The sequence below is a fragment of the Rattus rattus genome, chromosome 6 (assembly GCF_011064425.1).
Source record: "Rattus rattus isolate New Zealand chromosome 6, Rrattus_CSIRO_v1, whole genome shotgun sequence".
Lineage (NCBI taxonomy): Eukaryota > Metazoa > Chordata > Mammalia > Rodentia > Muridae > Rattus > Rattus rattus.
The window spans coordinates 154,382,545-154,408,623 of record NC_046159.1 but is presented as its reverse complement, the minus strand read 5'-3'; the positions used below and the strand labels follow the sequence as shown (position 1 = coordinate 154,408,623).

Genomic DNA, 26,079 nt, shown 5'->3' with positions numbered 1-26,079 from the left:
ACCCCAGGTGCTATGATACACGGCTGAGTGCCCATGGTCCTCATAGATTACTGTGGTTATGTGTAGATCAGGTAGAGGCAGATAGGGAATGGCTCCACTCCCGCCACCTCAATTCCGAGATTCCCAGGACTTGAGCTCATTCAATCTTACCATTCTTATGCCTATTTGGTAACAAGGCTCCACGTGCCCTACACTGGGAAGATACTCCAGGAGGTCATGTGCAGAGGCTCTGAGACGGGAGCATACCTGGTGTGTCTGAAGAAAAGTGAGAGAATGCCCTTGAGGGAGAGTGAGCAAGAAAGGACAGGGACAGCAGAGAACGGAGAGAGAATGATCACAGTTGTTCAAATTCTTAGACGCTTTGAAATATAGTTCCCTTTTAACTCAACTTCTCTTCAAACAAAATGTCTTTCCTTCTTTGTTCCTTTGTGATGAGAGGGCTTACTTGGCTCACAGGCAGACACAACACCTTGTCTTAGGGACAGAGTGGTAGGAAGAAGGGCGAAGGGGCAGTCAGCCAACTTGGGCTTCTCAGAGAGGAGAGTGATAAACCTTCACAAATACCTACTTTCTAACACAATACAACTATTAAACCATCAAACAACTAAGCCAATAATATGTGTATGCTGGTTATTTTGCCTTGTAACCAAGGCAACTTGTGAAAGGAAGCATCTTGTTGGGGCTTCCAGTTCCAGAGGAATAGGACCCATCATTCATCATGGTGGGAACACGGCTGCGGTAGGCATGGTGCTGGAACAGCTACTGAGACAGTGCATCCAGATCCACAAACAGGAAGCAGGGGGCACACTGGGGACGATGGCATGCTCAAAGCCTCCCCCCTCCTCAATCCAGGTCACACCTTGTAATCCTTTCCAAACAGCCACCAACTGGGGATCAAATAGTCACATTCCTGAAACTTAAAGTGGACATCTCATCTAAACCACCACAAAGTGATTATATTTTTAAAGAGTGCTTTAAAGTTTGCAAAAATTCATCCCAAATAGTCCCATACATCTAGATGTTTTTAAAGTGACTAAATAGCATATAGACCAATTTTGGATAATTTCCTTAACACAGGTAATCTGTTTTATGTTGATTTTTGGGTAAAAAAGAGCAAAGCTATATTATCCATTCTATGAATCCAGTAAAGCAAAACAGAAGAAAACAGTACAGAAAAAGAAAATTATGAGTCAATTTTTCTTTTGAATGTGGATGTAGTTAGCATAGGGGTACAGAAAGAGAGGATGGGGAAGATGTGTGGGTGCTGAGACATGGATGTTTACACAAGGGCATCTGGGGACTTCATGAGGCCCAGAACTGGTCCCATCCTGCTGTCAAGAGTTCCTGTGAGTAGGCACCACAGCCTGCCTGCCCCACTCTGTTTGCTCTCCCTCCTCCTGCACAGATGTGGATCTCTGGGCTCAGCATTAGACAGGACCTTCAGCCTCACAGAGCTCTACCCGCTGTGGCCCTCTCTAGATGGAGCCCTTCCCCGTCCTCTTGCAGCTTCCAGAGTGCGAGGCAACCTCGAATGATGGCTTCACTGACTCCCAGCGTGTGGGTTAGATCATGCTGTCTGGACACCATCTACCCTCGGCAACGATTAACATCAAGAAGTTCCCTTTGTTTTCTGGAACGGAAGGCCATCAGCTGTTGGGGTCGCACTGCTGCCGATGGACTGATGCTATGGCTTCCCTAATAAAGCCTTTCTGAGGGGCCTTCCTCGGAGCCTATCTTGCTATCTTTTTAAATCCTTCTGAAACTTTATTTTGGAGTCTCCTTAGAAACACTCAGTGATGGGACTGAGGCCTTTGTTAAAGTCTGCTTTCCATATGAAATGACATTTTGGATAAGAATTTTGGAGGCAACGGAGGATCAAAGATTTAAGCCTGCTATGATATGGAGGTCTCCAAGATTGTTCCTATGCAGGAAGGAAGCATCCCCACATCATGATGGTTGTCGCTTGAATGTGAAACATCTCTACAGGCTTTTGTGTTTGAACACTTGGGCCTCATTGGTGGCACAGTTTGGAAAAGTTATGGAACCTTTAGGAGGGGCAGCCCTGCTGGAGAAAATGAGCCACTGGGGTTGCTCCTTGAGTTTTCATAGTTCAACCCATTTCCTTTTCATCCTTCACTTTCTGACTGCAGACACAATGTACCCATCACCTTCCGCTCCTACTACCATGTCCTCCTTGCAAAGATAGGCTGTGTACCCTTGTGCTGTGAGCCACACGAACCCATGCTAAGTGCTGGCAAGAACAACAGTAATTAACACACCGGTTCATGGCTTTAGAGAGCATCCATACCTGAAGCACGGGAGGCACCAATCATTCTTGATCTGATGAGACCCTCTCTCTTTTTGTTTCTTACTAATTTAATTTTCCCACGAAAAATTTCCAGATGATAGTCCAGCTTGGCTTTCAAATCATCTGGAAAAAAGCAGTTGACACTTGGCAATTTATAAACTGCACCTATAGATATTCAAACCAATATCGTTATGACTAATTTCTAAAAGCAAAACAAAACACTAACTACTGCATATAGTTTAATGTGTCCCTGGTTAGCTACAAGAAAAGTGGCTCATAAACTGTACAATTTTTGTGCCTTTGTGACATATCTTTGTTTTACTAAGTCATTATTAAAATTTGGTGGGAAAATATAGGTTATAAGGCTTTTGGGTTAACTTAGTTTTACTACTAGCTACACAGGTTGTACTGTGATCAACTTTGCTTCTAATTTTGTAGAAATTAGAAGGCAGGTTATGAAACCAATCGAGTTCCCCCACTCCTTCAAGCTGAAGAAGTCACTGGCACTCTTTGTAGGCATGGCCAGGAAAGACGGGCTTCTACAATTCATGATAAAGTCATTCTGAGTTAAAATGAGAAATATATTGATCTTGAGTTCCACTGGAACAAAACGCCCTGTGTCCTGTGTTTGAGACTCTACAATGAGTCCAAGGCAGAGATCAAGGAGTGGCAGGGATGACTGGTCTTGACCATCAGAAGTGACCTCTTGGTCTCTTTTTTTTTTTTTTCTCAGAGCCGAGAACCGAACCCAGGGCCTTGCGCTTACTAAGCAAACGTTCTACCACTGAGCTAAATCCCCAACCCCACCTCTTGGTCTCTTAGGAAGGGACAAAAATGCAAGTTGTGTATACAAGCAGGTCAGTAGATTTAATGGACTGAGTGCTTGTGCCCACCTGCACCAAACACAGGTCAAAACCACTAATATGATAGCATCTGGGAGTAGGGACTTTGGAGGTCTTAGATCATGAGGATGAAGTCCCTGTGAATAGACTCATAGACTTCAGAGCTCACTTGATAAAGGAGAATGGAAAGGGCAGGAAATATGTCTTTACCAACAGCCTGGTCAGATTGGTACCTTGCTGTCAGGTCAGTGCTTTTGCTCAGGTCACCTTGTCAACAAGGGACCAACATGTCTCCAGACTCTTGGTGCTGTGCTGAAAGGCTGGCAGACATGGTGACTCCTGGAACTGTGTGTCCACTATAGATTTGTGAACTCTGAGTGAGAAAGCATGATTCCTCTGGCCAGGAGGTACATCTGCACCTTGTACCCAACTTGAACGAGATTCCCTGCCCAGTAAGCTGCAGACATTTCAGCTCTACTGAGCAGATAAGGCAGTTGGGGTGAGGGAAGAAGCATGTACAAGACGTAGGTGGTAAGGACTCCTATGGGAATGTTACATGACAAGGACCTGGCTAATATCAGATAACTTTCAAACAGTAACAGAGCAACCTAGTCACTCCCACAGGGTGGCCAGCCTGGAATGTATTTTCTTCTCAACATATCTTTTTCCTTTCAAGTTTATCATGGACTAACTTCCTTTGCAGGCCTGAAATCATGACAGAGTTGGGGGTCAATCTACCCAACATTGACATCAGTATTCTGGCCCTCCTGCTTGCCTAAAATAAAGAGACAAACAACCAATGTAAAAGTCTAAGCCTGGGTAACTAAACTTATGTTCTGGTATCATTGTCCTATCTTAAAAGTAAGCACTGAGGAGTCAGCACGCACTTGTAATTGGTTTGGTAGAGTTCTTTCTGTGAAGTCCCCGGGTAAGGCCCTCTTCCTGTGTCAAGCTCTAACTTGCTCTCCATATATTCTCTCTCTCTCTCTCTCTCTCTCTCTCTCTCTCTCTCTCTCTCTCTCTCTCTCTCTCTCTCTCCTTCTTCCTTTTTGAACAGGGTTCTCAGGCAGCTCAGAATGGCTTTATAGCCAAGGATAACCTTCTACTTTTCTGGTGCTAGGATTGCAGGTTTATACCACCACACCCAGCTTGGGTAAAGTTGAGGGTTGAATCCAAGGCTTCGTGCATGCTCAGCAAACACTTTACCAACTGAGCTACGTTCCCAGCCTTAGCTCTCTGTGTTCTGGGGACAAAATTCCAAAAATGCCTTTCGCAGAGAGCGCCCTTTGGATAACTCCAGCCCTAGACCTTTCCCTGCGTGCTTCCAACCCTACGTTCGTGCACAGACCTCACACGACGCGCAAGCGTTCCATGCTCACCCTGTTTCATCCTGTCTTGGACCTCTGAGGTGCCATTCCTTCCCCCTAAAACCCATTTCCTTCCTGAGAAACCCTGAGTCATCTGTGCCTCTTCCACTTAGACAGCACGTCCTTCTGAAATGATCCCCAAAGCCAAGGCTAGTACTGACCCCACAGAGCCATCATGACAGGGTCTGGATCAGTAGTAGGTCGTATTGAGTGTATCAGGGATAGCACGCCCTTCAACACCCACCAGAAACATCTGCATAAAACATACCAGTGCCAAGGCATGCATGGTGAGCACGCTCATGAATCCAGTATTTGAAGGCGGAGGCAAGAGGGTCAAGAGTTCAAGGTGAGGTTAGCCTTGGCTACATGAGAGCAGACCCCCCAAACAAAAACAAATGTCAAGTATCACTAGACAATAAGGCTGCCTTCCAGACGGACAGACAGTGCTACTCACCAAATTCACTCATGTCATCCACCAGAATTATCTCCTCCAGGAGATGCTTTGGGCTGAGATTCACCACACTTGACACTGTTCGGAGCAGGGTGTTAAATTCCTCATTATAAAAGCATATGATGACGCTGGCAGTGGGTAGATTGAATGGGTAGTGTTTCTGCTGACATCTGCATAAAAATAGAGAACCAGTCTTTCAAAAGCCCCAAGCGTTCTGAGCCTTCTTCAAATGCCAGCCCTCACTTTTCCTTCCCTTACTTTAGTGAACTAATTAGCATAATGTCAGAAATGTTAAAAGTACAAAATCAACCAGCAAAATGTTCTTGAATTTTAAAAAACTATTTTCATTGGTGTGCATTTGTCTGCATCTATGTGTGCACACACATGTTCATACAAGTGCCTGTAGAGACCAGAAGAGGGCATCAGTACCCTGGAGCTAGGGTTAGACCGTTGTGAGCTTTCCGGCATGGATGCTGGGACTCAAACTCTGGTCCTCTGAAAGAGCAGCAAGCACTCTTAACTACCACCTCTCTAGCCTCTCCTTAAATTCTTTACTTTTTTAACCTTTATTTTGTTTTGTGTGTGGGAGTGGCGTGGGCATGGTGGGTGTGTGGAGGTGGAAGTACAGGACTCGGTTCTCTCCTTCCACTGCGTGGGCTTCAGTCACACGTGGGGAGCAATATCAGGTGTGCGGATTCTGTCCTGGTGGCCCGACTTAAATCCTAACCCTATCCTCACACCTTTATAATTACTTTCTCAACATTCCATTTTATAATCTTAGGTCTACTTTAAAGATTACATAAAGCAACGATTATAGCCATATATCGGTGTCTGTCATAAACAGTGGCAGTCTAAATTCATGGAAAGATAACTTCAATGTCAATTGCCTGTGCTCTGCGCCTTGCTTTTCTTTGGGGGTTTGACCAAGAATCGTAGGAGAATTAGTGGATCACCTCTAAGTACCGGCAAAAGGTCGAGTTATTTTTGTGTTCACACAAGTGAAAAACAGAAGTTGAAATCTAGTATATTACTGCTTGGGGCTAACAAAATAAAAGGGAGTATTTCATAGGTGACCCAAGTACCCCCAAAGACTAGTTATAGGAAGATAGCGGGGATCTCAAGGACATGGTGGACATCAGGCAAGCCTGAAGAGTTCAGAGGTTAGGCAAGCACAGTCTGCTCTCGAGTGGATCTGACCCAAGAGCACAGCAATAGAGGCCGAGATAAACAAGTGGGATGGCACCAAACTGAAATCCTTCTGCGACAAAAGAAATCACCAACAGGAAGAGATGATGTTCAGAATGAGCAAAAAATACTTGCAAACCGTACATCTGACTGGGGAGTGAGAGCCAGATTGCTTATCACTAGAGCCAAAAATCAGTAGGGACCAAGGCTATAACTCAGCTAATAGAGTGCTTATCTAACCATGGGTTAGAGCTCAGCACCATATAAAGCTATATCATGGTAGGCCCTTGAAAACTGGAGGCAGGAGAATCAGAAGTTAAAAACCATCAATGCTTACATAATGAGTCCAAGGCGAGCTGGACTCCATAAGAGTCTGTCTTAAGAAAGAAAACAAGTGGGTTGGGGATTTAGCTCAGTGGTAGAGCGCTTGCCTAGGAAGCGCAAGGCCCTGGGTTCGGTCCCCAGCTCGAAAAAAAGAACCAAAAAAAAAAAAAAAAAAGAAAGAAAGAAAACAAGCCTAGTAGACCTTTTTCAAAGAAGACAGGTAGCCAATAGATATATAAAAATAGTCAATAAAATGTTCAGTAACACTAATCATCAGAGAAGTGCATTATGAACTGAAATTATGAGATTGATGAGATTCTAACTCACATCTGTTAAAATGGCCATTGTCAGAGTAATGAAGAGGAAGATTAGCACACCACTGTGGAGGACAGCAGGACCCAGCAACATCGCTCTTAGATAGACACTCAGGTGTGAGTTCAGCCTGTAGATGAAATGTTTGCTGTGGAAGCATTATCCTGCTAGTCAAGATAGGGAATCAACCAAAGTGCCAATCAGTAGATGAATGAATAAAGTATATACACACAATGGAGTGGCATTTAGCCTTAACAATTCAGGGGCAGGTGAGGTAGTTCATTGGGTAAAGAGATGTGGTGGTTTGAATAGGTTTGGCTCTTATAGATTCAGTGTTTGGCCACAGGGAATGGCACTAATAGGATGTGTCGCCTTACTGGAGAAGGTGTGGCCTTGTTGGAGGAAGTACATCCCTGTGTAGGCAGCCTTTGAGGTCTCCTGTGCTTGGGCTCCACCCAGTGCAGATGACAGTTTCCTCCTGCTGCCTTTGAAGCAAGATATAGAACTCTGCTCCTCCAGCCCCAAGTCTTCCTGCACACTGCCATGCTCCACCATGATGATAACGGACTGAACCTCTGAAACTGTAAGCCAGCCACAACTAAAGGCTTTCCTTTATAAGAGTTGCCTTGGTCATATAGTCTTTTCACAGCAGTAAAACATGAGACGTGTCATCTGAGTTGATCCCTAGGCCTCAACATAGTGAAAGAAGAACCAACTATTACCACAAGTTGTCCTCTGACCTCCATAGCAACCAGCGGTATGTGCATATGTATAACTGAACACATATGCAAATTAAGAAAATGCAAATGTTATGGGTAGGAAATTCAGTTATTCGCCACAATTAGATAGATATAGAGGAGATGGAATAAAAAATAATACAGGAGGGACAGGGATGTGTGACCCAAATGGTTGTCCAACCCCAAGTGGTCTATGGAGTGAGTTCCAGGGCAGCCAAGCTGAGAAGGGAAGGAAACCACTGAAAACAGAAAGCTGGTGAAAATAACTGAACAAGGCGGGCAGGCGTGTTCCAACGCTAACAGCAGAACTGGCAGCTTTGACAGGGGGTTCCGGCTTTAGAGTCAAGGATCCAAGAAAGGGATTATGGAATCTCCCTCAGTGACTAAGGAAAGCCCCTGAAGCCAGTGTATGGCCAGGGTGTCCCAGCACGGAGGCCTAGAGAGGACATTGTGTGAAGCTGTGAAAGTGAAACCTGGATTGCTGTGGAGACCCCAAAATGTTGGAAGCCAGAGTCATGGGATATCTGCTGCTAACAAGGAACGGAACCGGCCCAAGAGAAAAGAGTGTTTTGCAGACAACAAAGCTGAAAGAGTTGGAGATCTGAAGAATGTTTGACATCAGCCATGATGATGAAGGGTTTGTCCAACTAGTTTTCAGTCTTGCCTTGGTCCAGGAGTTCCTCTCTATACTCCTATTCCTCCATTTTGAAATGGTAATGTATATCCTGTGTCATTATATGTTGAAAGTACATGGTCTGCTTTTTGGTTTTGATTTTATGGGGGATTATAGTTAAGAGATTACATGACTCTCAAAGAGACTTTAGACTTTCAAATAAGTTTGAAACTGTTACAGACTATGTGGATATTTGAAGTTGGCTTAAATGCATTTGCACTATGACGTGGCCACAGCTTATGAGGCCTGGTGAGTAGAATGTGGTGGTTTAATACAGATGGCCCCCATAGGCTCATAGAGAGTAGCGCTGTTAGAAGATGTGGCATTGCTGGAGTAGGTGTGGTCTTGTTGGAGGAAATGAATATTATATATTACTTATACATGTGCGTATACAATATATATACATATATGGGATTCACCACTTGGGTTTTGATAACCATTTGGGGTGCATATCTCTAGAGAAGACTAATTCTTCCTCTCTCAGTCGCTGCTGGGTTCTTATAGCTCTTATTGAGGGGTGAGGCCAGGTGTGACTTTCCCAATCCATGTTGGCATCCAACTGGTGTTTGTCTTTGTTCAAGTCTTGTTTAAGTAGCCATAATTCAACTTTTTTTTTTCTAGCACATAATTGTGTGATAGAAGAAAGGAAGCAAGGCAGTTGCACTATTTTAGGTCAGACTTAGAGGGCGACAATTATTTAAAAGATTTAAAAATTAAATTCATACCATGTTTATAGTTTTAACAAATTTAAATTCATTCTTTTTATTTTTAATTTTAATGAGGGGAAGGGAGACATGTAACTGAGGATGACCTTGAATTTCTGATACTCCTGCCTCCACCTCTAAGCACTGCTGGGAACAAACTCTGGGCCTCGTGTTTGCCAGGCGACAGTCCAACCAAACTCCACCCCAACCCGTTTGTTTTCCTTTATTATGAGTCAGTTTCACTGTTCCATTATTTGCAAATACTCCATCTCTCAAGTGTTCCCAATCATGAGTGATGTTTGTGTTGTACAACATCACAAACTATGGCTGTATGGCTGGACGCTTTCCAGTGTCACGGAATGTGGCATTACTGGAAAGTTCAGGTTTTCCTTAGCTTGAACATTTTCCTCTTAGCTAATGAAAGTTGATGTTCTTTTCCAGGAAATTATTGGATTATTAAATGATATCTAAAAGGCATCAACAAACATAATCTGAACAGAGGAACCTCAGAAACACTGTGCTAAGTGAAATAGGCCAGTCCTCCATTTTCGTATGCTTTTGCTAACCTGACTGGGGTGGTCAAATTCACAGACACTGAAGTAGTTTGGGCGTCACTAGGGCTGGGGGAAAGGAGGGGTGTGACATTTCAGTTCAGGCAGTGCTGTGGTTGCTCACCCGTGTGGCTGTGCCTAATTGTCTTCTGGAGAATTGCTAACAGAGTAGTTTATGTGCATTTACCCCAATTAACACATATTACTGAAGGCAAATGGAAAATGGAAGAGACCTTGAAGAAAAAGATATCCAAGGCACTGTCTGTTGGGAATGAATGCTTTGGACAGAACCGAGTAAAAACTCTCAGGGGACTTATTTAGCTCCTCAGAACCTTAAGAACCTATCCTGCCAATGAGGAAGGTGGTCTTTACACCATCGTCAAGAGTCTTGGCACTGCTCAACTTACACTTAAGAAGAGGAATCTACACTACGGGGTCTCAAATACGCTAAGGTCAAAGGCCGATTAGTGGGAGGACACACATTTTGTTCCTGGAGTCTGGCACCTGTCTCTCGATGCCCAGTCTTCTACTGGTAATGACATTTAATCCATATCGACTCAGTCCTTGGATAATTTCTGGATCTGAAAACATAGCCCTGTCTGTAAGAAAGGGAAATTGGAGTCACATTGAGTAGACTAAGTGCTGTCATGCAGATGTACCCCAAAGCAACCGCATCCTGAAGTTTCTGAAGCAGTCATTTCCTTGGACTCTAAACTAACCCCAGATGACTAAGTTAAAGGTGAAAGCCCAAAGACTCTTTGGTAAAATCTTATCATTAATTTTAGATGGAAGAAAGACACTGAGCCCTGAATTAGTTACTTAGCCTGCTGATGGGCCAAGCACTCCCACAAAAGCAGCCTAAGTAGTGAGGGCTCTTTTGACGCACAGTTCTAGAGGGCCAATTTGGAGGGAAGGCACTGCGGCAAATGCCTAAAGTGCTTAGACACCTGTATCTGCAGTCAGTGCGTAAAGAGCAAAGTGCTCAGTCGCTTTCTCCTTCCTATGTAGTCCAGGAAACGGTATCACACATAAAACTTACAAATATATGTATATATACACATATAATACACATACACATACACATACACACATGCATGCATTCATGCACGCATACATATGCATGTTCATAAATTCATTCATGCATATACAATGTACATGCATTCATACATACATGATACATACATATGTGTGTATTCGTGTGTACATACATACAAGTATTCATTTGCACATACATGCATGTATGCATTCATACATACATGCATTCATTCATGCATACATACATAAATGCCACTCAGGAGCTACAGAGGCCTCGGGCTGAAACACAAGTAGTCACAGATAGAACATCAGCAAACCTCCGAGGTAATAAAGTCATTCTCCCTAGCCCAGGAAAGGACTGGGGAGAAGGCAGCCTAATGACAAAGCAGGACAAACCTCTACGGTACTTGCCCCAAGGCTTGTACCCTCACCCTCACCCTGAGGAAGAAAGCAGCAGCATTATTCTTGCCCCACCTGCTGGTGTCAGTGGGACCAAGCAGAGCCTAGCACACTCCAATGGTCAGCAGCAGGCGATGCGTCCTCATACTCCTGGGTGGTGTAGGGAGACTGATCAGGGAGGAGCTCTACCCTTCTCTTGTGCAAACAGGTGAAGCTGAGCCTGCCTGATGTAGAACTGTCTGCTGTAGTAGAATGTTGAGCCTCCGCCCCACGCCCTATGACAGCAAGGTGGTCAGGGTGGCGCCAGATAGACTTCTGCTTCCCCTCGCCTCATATGGGGTCCAGTGGGGGTCCACTTTCATCTGGCGACAGTGGCTCTCACACAGCAGTGTGAACCATAACAGCTAGCATTTTACTTCTCTCTGAACCTGGTGCTGCTGAGGACCAGTGCACAGTTGAGCCTTTCGACCTTGGTGTTAAAGGGGCCCAGGAAGAGAGGAGAGACAGGACAGACTGAAACTGCCCAGTGACAAGCTTGTCGAAGTCTGTGCTCCCGTTAAACGGGAACTAGAGAGGAGCCGAATTCTTTTTTAAAAAACTTGTTATTGATTCGTTGTGAATTTCACATCATGCACCTCAATCCCTCTCATCTCCCTGTCCCTCCGTATCTGCCCTGCATCCTGGCAACCTCTCCCCACAAAAGAAAACCAAACAAAACCAAAAGCCTTGTTTTGAAAGCTGTAGTGTGTCTCCATGTGTCCCACAGTACCCCTTGTGTCCACATTCCTTTACTTGCAAATGTTCAATGCAATGAGTCATTGATCTGGTTCAAGGCCTCTGGCTTCCGCTACACTATCAATACTGAATTCCTATCAGGACTTCTCTCAGACACCTCTTTGTTACCCTGTGTCATGGAGATCCTGTAGCTTTGGATCTTCAAGATCAACCCCTTTATACACTTCAGTGGATGATAGATGGAGGAGCTGCTGGGGTAGGCAAACTCAAAGCCCTGGATCTCACTGTGAGCATGGGTGGTAGCTGAGTGGGTCACCCCACCAACTCTCCTGCACCCACGCCACCAGGGCAATCTCTCCAGCACTGCCCAGGATAGTTCACCCAAAGCCACGATTGGCAAGGGGCAGGCAGCTCTCCCACTTTCATGCTCTCAGGGTCACCAGGGCCAGCTTTACTGTGCTGCCCAGCAAGGTATGGGGCCTGCTCTCCCAAGTGCTGCAGCTGGTGAGGGACAGGGCCAGCTCTCCTGCCCTCGTGACTGGATGTGAGGGAGATCCAACTACAACATCTGTCACCCCACTGATCGCCAGGGTTGATTCACTTGATCTGGCCTTTCTCAGCCTTCCATTGGCCTCCTTCTGGAAGCTACTCCTTTCCCTGAATAGAGGAGGACTCAGTCAAGGGTCCATGAGTAGACACATTCCCCTGCTAGAACCTCCCAACGAACTCTCAGGGGAGCTGAGTCCTTATGCCATGTGTCTGTCTACTACAAGACAGTTCGCACATACCACATAGGCAGATGGGGCAGGGAGGGGCATCTTCCGTGGAGTGGGCAGAACACATGTACTTACCTGTTCCTTCTAACAGAGGCGGAAGGGACCAATAGAAGCAGTCTTGGATTCCATACCTGTACTTAATATTGCTGAAGGGAATCAACACTAACACATTACTAGCTTAGCACATACTACTGTTTATGGTCTGTTCTGAGGTAATTCTGTGCTAGCCAAAGCATCAACTAACTACATCCATTGTTTACTCAAACCCAGACACCGACAGAATGCGTGTGCATGGGGGCGGGGAGGGTGTGCAAGAGGTGACAATGAGACACAGACATAAAATCTCAAAAATGTGGTCAACGAGAACGCCAAGACTGTACTCCAAATGACTGAAAGCCTCTGTCCCTCCCCCAGCATGATCTGTGAGCTGAAGATGTACTGGGTGACAGACCTTCAGACTACTAATCCTCCCCTCTTAGATCACTGGTTTCTGAATAAAGTGAAGTTGTAGGACTCAGTTTTTGCCGTTGCTCATTGTTTTTTGTGCGTGAGAGATACTAAAATCCGGTTTTGCTTACACTTACACCTTAGTGAAGGGGACCTGCTTGAAATCATGCTGTGACACCTCTCAATATCTTTGATGTCCAGGATCCAATAGAAAATGGCATACCAAGAAACGGGAATGTCCCAAATGGAATTTAAAGGACAGCCAGCAGGTGCCAACACTGAGCCGAACCAGTTGGACCAAACTCACCAGGATGTTAAAGCAGCACCAGAAGCAGACAGAAAAGGGATTGCTCAGCTAAGGGACAGCAGTTACAAAAATAACCAAAAGGAGTTATAGGAGCCGCCAGTTACCTTAAGTAGAGTTAAGGTAACTATGAAGTAGCAGTTAAAACACACTGAGGGCAGAGCCTGCGGACTTGAGGTCAAATCAATTGGATTGGTGTGCTACAAACAACGGAGGGATGGACTAGAAAGAATGAGATTTTCAGGGACCCAAGGTGTAACTAGAAAGCTAACCTTGTATTACAGGAGTCACAGGAGGGAAAGAGAGAAAGCAGGGAATGGGATAACATGTGAGCAAGTGGGGTCGGATGCTGCAGAGGGCTGCTCCGTGTCCTACTCTCTGCACGCACGGGCTGTCAGCACTGCTCCAGAGTAGCACCAAGCCCAGGACACAGATCTGACTTTTAAGCATTTAATTATATCTGCATTGTCCCCTTCATCTTTTAGGGTGTATTTTGTTAGACCAGGTCATCCGGTCAACAGCTGGGATCTCAAGGAAATAACAGAGTGAGAGGGCCAAGGCCCTCTGGTCTGCTCTGTCACTGTGGCAACAGTGATTGGGGTGATGACTAACAGCATCTCCGACCTACTCCCAGGTCATGAACTCACTCAGCTCAGAACAGGGCCTGGCATACAGTAACTGTTCCACACAAGACTCAACCTCAACGGGCCTGTTTCTATTTCCTTAATGCCACAGAGGGGGAAACGTGATGGTTATCAGCCTGTCTTTGGAGTTTTGTTTCTGTTTCTTAAACATATCTAAGTATATAGCCTAGGCTGGCCTGGATATCTAAGTGTGTAGCCAAGGCTGGCTGGGGACTGCTATGTTGTTGACCAGGCTGGCCTTGAACTCACAGAGACTTGCCTGGCACTGCTTCCTGAGTGCTGAGATTAAAGATGTGTAAAACAACACCTGTCCAGCATCCAAGGATAAATGGGAAGGATGTCCTTTTCCCCATCCACAGAGATTTCCAGGGAAAAACTCATTGTCTCATATTGGCTCCATGGCCACTCTGGAGGTAATTAACTAAGGCCAGACTAGTGAGGTCAAAAAATAAAATCTAATTCTTACTGCAATTATGTGAAGGAGAAATATTTTCCGGACAATTCCAGGACAGGGGAGACTGGGCAGATGAGCCAAGAGGACTCTGTGTGTATCTGTGGATAGACGGATTGAAGGCGTCTTGAAAGTTGAGGGTTTGTCCTGACCAACATTGTTAGCCTATTGGATGGTACTCTAGAGTGTTCAGCTGCTGAGGAAGGCTGGCACCATAGTCGAAGCAATAGAAACCATGGGAGGTGACGTAGGGAGCATGGATCTTACAGCAATGCATGTGGGGGAGAGGAAACCCCAAGAGGATAGTGACACTGACTATCTACAGGTTAAACTGTGCGATACCAGAGCTGCTGGGCGGCAGTGCGCACGGATGCCTTTGAGGTTGATAGGTGGGAGACGACAGGGGGCTGTATTTCTACTGGACCTGTTGGAATTCATTTTTATGCAAGTAAGAAAGCTGCCCGAAGCAAATGCAGCAAATGCCATAGAAATAAGAAATATAGGGGCTGGGGATTTAGCTCAGTGGTAGAGCGCTTGCCTAGCAAGCGCAAGGCCCTGGGTTCGTCCCCAGCTCTGAAAAAAAAAAAAAAAAAAAAAAAAAAAAAAAAAAAGAAATAAGAACTATAGGTGGTGAGTACAGAACCTAGTGAGTTCTGGGTATATTATATCCATATGAGGTATTTTATAGTTTGAAAGTTAAATTACCTGAAGGAGATCACTCTTAGTCTCCTAAATACTGAATTTCTAATATGTGGACAGAAATATCACAATTTGTCCCTAGATATAATTCCAGTTTTCCAGGTTCATCCGCATCAGACTTACCATTAATGATGTCCTCTTTGAGAATTTTCTTTGAGTGGCCGGTTTGCTGGTACAGATTTTTTCCAAATGACCTATTGTTTAGGAGTTTCTCAGTTTCTTTATCCAGCATGTCCTCTTGTTCAAGGTGCAAAAACAAAAGTAACATAGACATCCAGAGCCCGATGGCCAGGAATCCACAGATTAAACACTGAATTATGATATTTTTCATTGTTGATTTCACATTTTTAAATTCCAATTTCCTAGGCAAGATCATTGTAAGAGAACTAAATTAGATAATTATGGTTTTTAAATTTTCCACTTGGATTAAATTGTGTTTTCAGTGTTTTAAAAACAATCATTTTGATACTTTTGAATACAAAAAATTTTATCTCTTTTTCTGTCACAAAAATTCTTCACACATATATAGGATCAACATCTAGCTAGGTTAGTATGAAACAGGCAGCATAATTTGAAGTCCTTGTCCTAGCCCTTGAGCAAACAGCTCAAGGAGAGGAGACAACACAAAGGAGCACTGTCATGTCTTATCCAGGCCCAACCCTTGGAGAGAGAGAATAGACCTCCTTGACCCTGACCAGACACAAGCCAGACAGAAATGGAAAAGCATTCGGTCACGCTGAAGAGAGGAGTGCGGAGGGACCACTGCCCTACTGCTGAGGGGACAGCACGGACTCAGTGGTTTGGGTTCTAAGCAGTGAAGGCAGAATAGGAGTGCCTACCCTAATGCACATGTACACACGCACGCATACACACACGCATACACAAACACACATGTAAGCACACACACACACATAAGCACATACATACAAGCACACATGCAAGCACACACACACAAGCACACACACACAAGCACACACACGCATACACACACATACACACACACACATGCACACACACAAGCACACACACAAGCACACACACATAAACACATACACACAAGCAATATACACAAGCACACACACACACAAACACACATACGCACACCACACAAGCACACACACACAAGCACACACACACACAAGCACACAGAGGCAAGCAGAGCATAGTGTAATTTGCAGAACATGGTGAGGAGTGTTCCTGATGAAGGCCGCTCACTTACAGCCGATGAGTGGGTAAACCTCTGAGCAAACGATGGGCAGTGTCCAGCAGCTCTGGCCTGAAAAGGCAGAGCCTTCGAATTCTTAGTGCTGGCTCCTGAAAAAGCCCAGCAGCACATGTGGCAAAAATGCTCGAATTAGCAGATCTGCCGATACACACGGTGTTCTGTGATGCAGTGTGTTGAGAAATTTCTTTCAAAGTCTGCACACATGTGTTTGTATCCTTGCTTTGACTCAACTGTGCATAAAAACAAAGCTAAACACCCTCGTGGGAACAGACTGGGGACACGCATGCAAGTGAGTCTGTGCTTTGTTTCGTTTGTTTTGTTTTTTAAGACAAGGCCTCATGTGGGCCAGGTTCACCTCAAACTCACTCACTAGGCAAGGGTGGCTTTGAGCTCATACTGCTTCTGCCTCTCCCTCCTGAGTGTTGAAATTTCAGGTATAGGTTACCAGGCCTGATTTTGGAAGGTACTGGGGGCCAAATCCAGGGGGCTGAGTATGCTAGCAGCCACATCTGCAGACTAAGCACACGAGATCTTAACACTCTTTCACCACAAGGTTAGTGGCCTCCTGTCACAGTTTGGAAGGAGAGAGGAGGCCACAGCCTGCGTGGGAAGGGAGAAGATTGTGAAGCAGAAACTGGCTGAGCTGCTGCTGGAGCAGCTCAGGGCTTGGAGCGAGCCGGGCCTTGGCAAGGCTACACATGCAACCCGAAGAGTGGCTCTCTTCACTCCCAGAGCCCAGAAAGGCCCAGTCAGGATGAGGTTGAGAACTGCTGTTGTAGGACTTCCCACAGATGCCAGCTCCTCGGCAGACACCTTGACAATGGCCTCGTGGCCAAAGCTGGACGGAGCCTTTAGGGAAGCGACCACAGTTCAATGAGCTCAGTTGAGCCTGATCCTGTAGAGCTGGTCACCTCCTGAGTCAGGAACAATGCACAGAGAAAAGGACACGTGACGGTTTGTGGAAAGGGACCATCGGTGAGTCAAGGCTTGGAAGCTGTCCTGCCAACACCTTGACCTGGTACTTATAGCTTCGAGAAAATAAATTCCGGGTGTTAGCCCACCACTGTGATGTTTTGTCCCACTTGGCCTCATATACTGATATCCATGCCAAGGATTGACCAGGACATTTGAGCAAAACCTCCAGGAAGGAAAAAAAAAATGTGTGGAGAGCCACAAAAGAGGAACAACCCAGAACTTACAAAATACCGAAACTGAAAAATCAAGGCTACCACAGCCAAAGAACCAGAGAAAGGACGTCAAAGAACAAAAAGGGACCATTGAAATTTAAAGTATGCCCACCACAGCAAAACCAGCAGAAGACTGGCAAATAGAAGGGAATTTTCTGGAAAGCACAGCAAAATGACAGAGTGAGGGATGGCCTCAGAGAAAGCGGGGCATTCTTCGGGAGCATCTAACTAGCAGTGAATTCCAGAAAGCTGTGGGAGAAATGGAGAGAGAGGACCACACAATCAAGAAGCAGAGTGTCAAAGCAGCAAAGGGGACTTCCCGGGAGAGCTGACATTTACACAGGACACTAAACGTCCTGGTGGCAACACCAAATTCAGAAAGATTACAGAGAAATGGCTACAAATTCGAAATTAGATGATATCAAATTTTCTGCAGCTTGTCAAAATCTAAATAAGTTTCAGAGCAGAATAAACACGTTTTCAGATATCACCTCAGAAAAGCACATCTTCCTCCTCCCTTTCCTCCTCCCCCTGCAGTGAGGATACATGTGAACTATAAATGCAACAAGGCAGACAGCAACAGGACACAAATGCACACACATACATGCACATACGCACATGCACACACGAGCACACAAACACATGTATGCACACATACACACACATACACACATGTACATGCACATACACATATACAAACACATGCACACACATGCACGCACACATGTGCACACACACATGCACACACACGCACACACACATGCATGTATAAATACTTCAAACCTAGATTTGTAGCCATTGACTTTACTATAAAATGTGAGACGTGGGCTGGGGAAATAGGCCAGTGGGCAGGGCCCTTGCTGTTCAAGCATGAGTTTTAATCCTCACAATCCATATGAAGTTAGGCACTGTACTGCACACATGTAACCTCAGTGCCCCTGTGAAGAGATGGGAGACAGCAACAGGAGAGCCTGAGAAAGCTCAGCTATGCCAACATACACACTGGTAGACTGACCTTCATAAGCCTGCCACAGCACATGTTCCTGCATTCATTTAACTAACTGACTAACTAACTAACTAACTAACTAACTAACTAACTAACTAACTAACTCTCTCACATACTTCGCAGCTAGGGAGATGACTTTTTGGATAAGTTCTTGCATTGCAAGCTGGAGGCCTCAAGCTCCATCCCTAGTCCTCACCTAAAAGCCAGGTACGGAAATAAAACAGAAAAGATATGTAAGAAAAAGCCAGGTACATCAGAGGCGGAGAGTAGCTGACTCAGCAGTTAGGAGCACTTGCTCTGGTTCTGGCACCCACACTGCAGCTCACAGTCATCTGGAGTCCCGGCTCCAGGGGTCCAGTGCCTTCTTCGGGCCTCTTAGGTTACTAGGCATAATTAATGTATGTACATGCAGGCAAAATGCACACATAAAATGGCTCTAAAAAAAGACAAAGAAAAGAAAGATGGGAGGAGGGAAGGAAAGGAGGGAGGGAGGGAGAGAGAGAGAGAGAGAGAGAGAGAGAGAGAGAGAGAGAGAGAGAGAGAGAGAGAGAACAAAGACCAGATGAAGCACACACTTGTAACAGCAGTCCCGGAGTCCCGGAGAGCTGGTGACAGAAGGATCCCCGAGCTTGTTAGCCAGACAGTCTGCCCAGCCAGTGAGCTGCAGGTTCACTGAGACTTGTCACAAGAAACAAAGGTAGCTCCCACTCAAGCTCATTCAAGCAGCCATAGTTGAACTCAGCGGGTGACATCAGAGAATAGATTTGCAAGGAGGACGGAGACCTTCTACAAAGAAAGAGGGTTTGGCACGGGGGGAGGATGAGAGAGGGGAGTGGGAGTGAAAATAACTAAAATTCATTGTAATACACAAAACTGTCAAAGGGTGAGTGTGCATTGCGTGTGTGTGCATGTGTGTGAGAGTGTGCATAGTGAAACTTTCCCTAACGAATAAGTAAATGCTTTGTCAATAATTAAACTCACTTTGTAGACCAAGCTGGTCTCAAACTCAAGAGATCTGCCTGCCTCTGCCTCCTGAGTGCTGGGATTGACTGCCTGGCTCTCAGTATATCTTATTAAAGGGGCCTTGTGGGGTTGGGGATTTAGCTCAGTGGTAGAGCACTTGCCTAGCAAACGCAAGGCCCTGGGTTCGGTCCCCAGCTCCGAAAAAAAGAAAAGAAAAAAAAGGGGGGGGGCCTTGTAAGGGTCCCCTTTCCTGTAGTGCATCTAGGATCACTGGAGAGAGAAGCTATCGGTGTATCTAAATCGTTCAGATTAGGTTAATTGAAGTGAAGACATCTGCCTTTAAACGTGAGCGGTGCCGGTTCACGGACTGGGCTGCAGGTGACTGGAGAGGTGAGAGCCCTGAGCACCAGAGTTCACGCCACTTCTCGGCTGTGAACACCATGTGATCGCTCACCTCCCTCTCCTGCCACGGTGCTTCCGTGCTTTCCCCATCACCGTGAAATCTATCCCCTCAGACTGTAAGCTAAAGCCAACTCTCACTCCTTTAAAAATCGGTTTTTAAAAATGTAGAAGTGAGACCTGGACGTGAAGATCCACGTAGGCATGCGTCCTCCCTACCTAAGTGTGAGAGGTTAGAGTCGGGAGAACATGATCAATACCATGACTAATTTTTCTAAAAACAACATTTTGTAATGTTTTATCTCCAGACGGGACCTGTAACCTCATACCTCAACGGCTTTCCCTCCATTGACTTTTAAATAAATGTTAAGAGCACACACAATTATATCCCAGATTCCCCTTTAGGGAGCTGGAGCCTACACGGTATCTTTCTTCTAGAAGTGAGGCATAGCCAGACCAGTGACCAGCTTTCCTTGTGGTAATCCAGTCTTGGTACTGCTCCCCAGAGTCCACATTAGCCCATGTCCAGGAGACCACTGCTCACATTGGTCCAGGCACCTGGATTCCTGAGTCTCTAACTCTGACCTAGCTCCTTACCTGTCAGTGGGGTTGCCACTCGGGCAGCTTTGAGAGTTGTTTGACAACCAGAGTCATACATGAAGTCAGGCCTGTGAATGGTGAAAAGGTGTAATGGTCTAAGCGGTGCTAGCTCATGCTGGGTTGCCTTACAGCAGCAGAATGTTCAACCGGCCACCACGGGCTGGCTCTCAGAGCCCAGTGACATCACACAGGGCATTGTCAGCCCACGGAGGCCTCTGTCTGGAAGCCTAGCAAGCAGTTAGAACTCAGGAAGCTGGAATTCAAAGAGGCCTAGCATAACTACTGTCAGAATGCCATTCCTCCTTAGCTGAGGAAACAGGAAGCTTGAGAGTCAAGGTCAAAGCTCAGGGTGTGTAGGCTTGGCCTAATGTTTAGTTCTTGTGAAATAAGATTAAGAAAACAGCTGTCAGAATACCTCAGGAAGCTGAAATATGAAACCAAGGGCCGCTTGAACGCCTTTAATTTTCACTTTCTAATCTATTGCTCAACATTTAGATGGCCGTACACAAGATCAGCCGAAGACTTGGGAGATTCCTTCTGTGGGAAGAAGAGCAGACTGGACTTCCTCCCCCTGGAGGCTTGAAACCTCTGTATCAGCTCCACAGAGGAAGGGGTTCTTCTAGACCCTTCCCTGGAACATGCATGAAGGCCCAGACAATCCCTAGCATAAATTGGGGTGCTCATTTGCACCGGCTGGACAGAAAGGTGCTTCTCTTCTGTGATTTACCAATGACATTAACGCAGAAACTGTTTCAATGGGCTGGGGAGACGGCTCACAAGGGGAACTCGTTGCCACACAAGCATAAGAATCTGAGTTTGAAACCCCAGCATGCACATAAAAGCCATTCATGGCAGTGTCTGCCTGAGACCCTAGCCCAGGAAAGTCAGAGACAGGAGAATTCCTGGAACTGGCTAGCCAAGCGGTCAGTGAGAGACCTTGCTTCAAAAACAAAACAAATCAAAACCAATTACGAAAGGAAAACCAATGCCAGCTCTGGTTTCCATATGCATGCAGGTGTGCCCGCACCCATAAGTCCACACAACCACACTAAGAAGTACATAAAACACACACACACACACACACACACACACACACACACACCCCACAACAGCTGCACACACCATGAACAACTCTAGCGGTCCCTGCCTGCCAGCCGCTGACCCACCCTCAGGCTCTGTGGATTCCTCTTCTCCATAGTGAATAGTGAATGTGGCATTTGTGTCTCTCTGCTTTCATTACATAATGTCTTTAGAAATTGTTTGTTGTGGGCATGTGCCACAAGGTTCTTGTGGAGGCCAGAGGACAACGTTCAGGAGTCAGTTCTCCTCTGCTGCCATGTGGGGCCCAGGGATTGAAGTAGGGTAGTCAGGCTTGGTGGCTGCTACCAGTCTGCTTACCCCCTGGGCCGTCTCACTGCCCACCACAGTGTGTTCAAAGTTAAGCCACATTGTAGTACGAGTCAGTCCCTCATTCCCTTTCGTGACTTCATAAACACGCTACACCTTAGTCATCAATTCTTCAAGACATCGCTCGTGTCTTGGCCTTAAAAATGATGCTGCTATGATAACTCAAACATCCATTCTTTAGCTGATATGTGTTTTCAGTTCTTTTGAGTATGTACCTATGAGTAAAATTGCATGTGGAAATGCTGGCTAATTTTCTTCCTCCTTCCCTCTCTCTGTCTCTGTCTCTCTGCTTCTGTCTCTCTGTCTCTGTCTCTCTGTCCTCTGTCTCTGTCTCTCTCTCTCTGTCTCTCTCTTTTTTTGATGAGACAGGGTTTCTCTATGTGGCCCTGGCAACACAGCTCCAGTTGCCTCTCCCGTGTGTGGGATTAGAGGCATGTTCACTACTGCCTGGTGTTGTTTAACTTCTTGAGAGGGAACTAACTTATTAGCCATCCTTCCTTAAACTTGCCTGCTTATCTTAGAGTTGACTCACCAGTCCATACCACTGCATGCAGAGCTGACTCCTCGTAGCTTATTTCTTATATACTGTTTAGACTCAGTTCTCAGAACCACAAATGCATTTATCTGTGCAACCTTCATTTTAAAATATAGAGCCCCAAAAGCTCCCACATGCCTTTTTTCGGTCAGTCTTTACCAGCTTTTGGAATTCAGGTTTTCTTCGTAAACTGTTTTGTCTATGAGTAGAGGCGTGAGACGTGCAGCATTTTGTGGGAACTTTCTTTCCCGTCAGCATTTTCCTGAGGTCTGCTCTTGTTTTATGTATCAGCTAGTTTTATTGATGGACACCACACTAAGGTTGCCATAAGTAAGAAAGACACCAAACTCAGTGGTCAAACCACATGAACTAATTGTTCTGCTATTCCTAGCAGCCAGAAATCCAGCATCGAGCTGTTGCCAGATGTGGTTCACCCGGGATCTGTCTCCGTCCTTACCTTACAAAAGCGACCCATCTTTAGCCCGTTATCCTCTTTCTGTTCTTCCCTGCCCCAGCTTATGGAGAAAGCACTTTTGAAATAGCAAACTTGCTTTGTTTTTCCTTGATGCTGCTTTCTTCAGTCCTTCCCTGTCTATAAAACCGACCTCCTCCGCTCAGCCCAGGGGAACACTTATTCTGTGTTTGTGGGATAAAGTGTTGGCCAATTCTAAAATAAAAATAAGCCCGGGTATACAGTAAACCTTTCCCAGAGTGGTGGATGACTGTTATCTCGGGAGTGGTGGACATCTAGGATCCCAGCACGCAGGAAGCAGAGGCACAAGAATCAGAAGTTCTGAGTTATCATTCACAAGGACATAGTGTGTTTGAGGCCTCTCAAGTGTCTGCTCCAGCAAAATATCACATGCACTTTCACCAGGCTGCTTCCAGAAAAACAATGTGTCTGTCCTCAGCAAAACATCTCATAAGACAGCTTCCAGAAAAACATCACATGATACAACCTAGTGTCCACTTCACCCATGTCAACTTCCAGATCCAGCCCAGTGGATCTGATACCCTCCTCTGGCCTCCAAACACACCTGTACACACACACACACACACACACACACACACACACACACACACACACACACACACACACACACACACACACACATATATATATATATATATATATACACACACACACATACATAAGTAAAAATAAATCTTCGGAAAAATGTTAGAAGTCAGTCAAATGACTTTATGTTAGTGCCGTCTTATTCTCGGCCCCTTCCAGTCAGCTCAAAGACAAAGGCTTGCAGATCTTGTGTTTCTAGGTTTCCTTCTTACCTCCAAGTCTCCCAAAATGCCAGTGACCAGCTTTAGAAACCTGTGCTCTTCCTTGTAAAAACCCCCATGAAGGAGCTGAAGAGATGGTTAAGCTCAGTGGTTAATAACACTGGTTGCTTTTCTAGAGGACCTGGGTTTGAGTCTCAGCACACATAGGGTGGCTCACAACCATCTGTAACTATAATTTGAGGGCACTGAATGCTCTCTTTTTGGCTTCCGTGGGAACTAGGCATATGTGTGGTGCACATAGATACATGTGTCCCAACACCCCGACACGTAGAATAGTAAACTATTTGGGGGGGGGAAGGTCTATGGAGAATCTCTATTGCCATCCATCATTTAGGGGCTGGTCATTTGGGGGTACATGTGGTCTTTCCCTTTAACCATGCAGTGAGCCTTTCCCATAGAACTGGCTGGTATTTCAGGAAACTCACATTTGCACATATAATGTGAAAGACACTCCCTGACATTGATGGCTTCCTGTCTTCAAGAATGGATTCATGACTGGGGTTGGGTGGGGATGGAAAAGAGAACTTAGTGACAAATGTTAGGCAGAAAGAAGCCAAAACAACACTATTATCGATAAAGCTCTGCACAGTGGACTTGAGATGTCAGAAAAAGGGTAACACAGATGCAGGGTTCCAGCTGCTGAGTGAAGTATGAACTTTGCTCTCTTCCACACTTTGACTAAAAACATCTGGAGGGACCAGACCAACTGAACAAGATGCATTAGGAGGTCGTTGTACTTCTGCTGTCTGCACATCTCTGCTCTACTTCAGTCACTTCAGCCTACATCAGCTCCCACTCCCCTGCCTTCCTCAGATCACCAGTTCAGAACCATGGACTCTCTCCAAACTACAGCTCCTAAGACTCAATGAAGTCCTCTTACTTCAGTAGCTCCTGAGTTGGGATAGATCAACAGTATTTGCTATGGTTTAGAGGTAAAACATTCTCTTTGGGCTCGTGTTTGAACACTTGGTCATACATGGTGGTATTGTTTGGGGAGTTTGTAAAACCTTTGGGAGGTTTAGCCACAGTTAGAACAAGTGGTTCTGTGGTGGGTGGGTGTCTTGGTTAGGATTTTCATTGTTTTGAAGAGTCACCATGACCAAAGCAACTCTTATAAAGGACATTTAATTGGGGTTGGCTTACAGGTTCTGAGTTTCAGTCCATTATCATCATAGCAGGAAGCATGGCAGCATCCAGGCAGGGATGGCACTGGAAGAGCTGAGAGTTCTACATCTTGTTGGGAAGGCAAACAGGAGAAGACCGACCTCCAGGCAGCTAGAAGAAGGGTCTTGAAGGCCATCCCCAAAGTAAAACACTTCCTCTGACAAGGCCACATCTACTCCAAACAGTGCCAGTCCCTGGGGTCTAGCATATTCAAACCAATACAGTGGGCATTGAGGTTTATAGTCAAGCCTGTCCTGGCTTCCTGTCCTGTCCCTGTCTGGCTTCCTGTCCTGTCCCCGCCCTGGCTTCCTGTCCTATCTCTTCTTCTTGGTCGGTAAAGATGTGAACAAGCAACTTGGAACTTCTACTGTCACAGCCTTCCTACCACACCCTCAAACCAGGAGTGTAGGATGATGTCATTACACAGCAAGGTGAGTCCAGGATAAGGCATAGCCTATCACTGGATGAGAAGGAAGGGTAGGCGGGGAAAAGTCTAGGAAGAAGGGAGGAGGAGGAGGAGGAGAGATCAAGGTGGAGTCTACAGAAGATGGTTCAGATTTGGGTGAACTAGATCAATTGTATCTTGTCTAGGTGGGCTGTTTATTTCTTTATAAACTGGCAGTGAATTTATTGTGTGGATGTATTGTGGATTGAGAAATTAACATGTAAATCTAATTGCTAGATTACAAGTTTCTAGAACTTTGATTTGCTGGGCTAAAGAAGACAGTGTGTGAAAGAGATGGTTGAGAGGCAGTAGGAGCGTGCGGATCTGGTTCTGTTGCCCTCGAGGAGCGAGCACAGGGCCTGCAGAACAAGATGTGCGTATGTGTGTGCCAGGTGTGGTAACTACCACCTAGGGGACTGCTCGAAGAGGGTCCTGAAAGGGAGACAGCCAGGGGAGGTCGGTTTGCAGACTGTGTGGCAGAGTAGCAGCAACTGATAGAAAACGCTCCTTTTTAATTTTTTACTGCAACAGGTGGTGAACCAATGTGTTGGGCAAGAATCCACCAGAAAGTTAAGATGTTGTCAGCCTAAAGAGTTATTAAAGTTTTATTTTCTAAGTAAGTGGGGGCCAGCGCCATGTTGAGTGAGTGATGTCTCAAGCACAGGAAACTTAAACAAAAGGAACACAGAATCAGCCTAGGCTTGCAGGCTGTAGGTCCCCTGCTGTGGTAAGACTGGCAGCTCAGAACCCAATCACAGAAAGATATACATGGTATGTACTCATTGATAAGTGGCTATTAGTCCAAATGCTTGAATTACCCTAGATGCCTAGAACAAATGAAACTCAAGACGGATGATCAAAATGTGAATGCAGATCGCTCCTGAGAGACACAGCCAGAATACAGC

General features: G+C 45.6%; 1 protein-coding gene across 1 annotated transcript in view; it reads right to left on the bottom strand.

Moving 5' to 3' along the window:
• The window catches only part of Galntl5 (polypeptide N-acetylgalactosaminyltransferase like 5), a 43,749-nt gene extending 23,337 nt beyond the window's left edge, over positions 1 to 20,412 (bottom strand). Inside the window, exons 1-5 of the mRNA XM_032907161.1 lie at positions 20,322 to 20,412; positions 15,068 to 15,306; positions 9,936 to 10,053; positions 4,972 to 5,138; positions 2,309 to 2,431 (exon numbers count right to left, since the gene is read on the bottom strand). Of these exons, the coding sequence (XP_032763052.1) occupies positions 2,309 to 2,431; positions 4,972 to 5,138; positions 9,936 to 10,053; positions 15,068 to 15,275 (616 nt within the window). The 5' untranslated portion in view covers positions 15,276 to 15,306; positions 20,322 to 20,412. The remainder of the gene's footprint in view (positions 1 to 2,308; positions 2,432 to 4,971; positions 5,139 to 9,935; positions 10,054 to 15,067; positions 15,307 to 20,321) is intronic.
• Between the last annotated feature and the right edge of the window lie 5,667 nt (positions 20,413 to 26,079).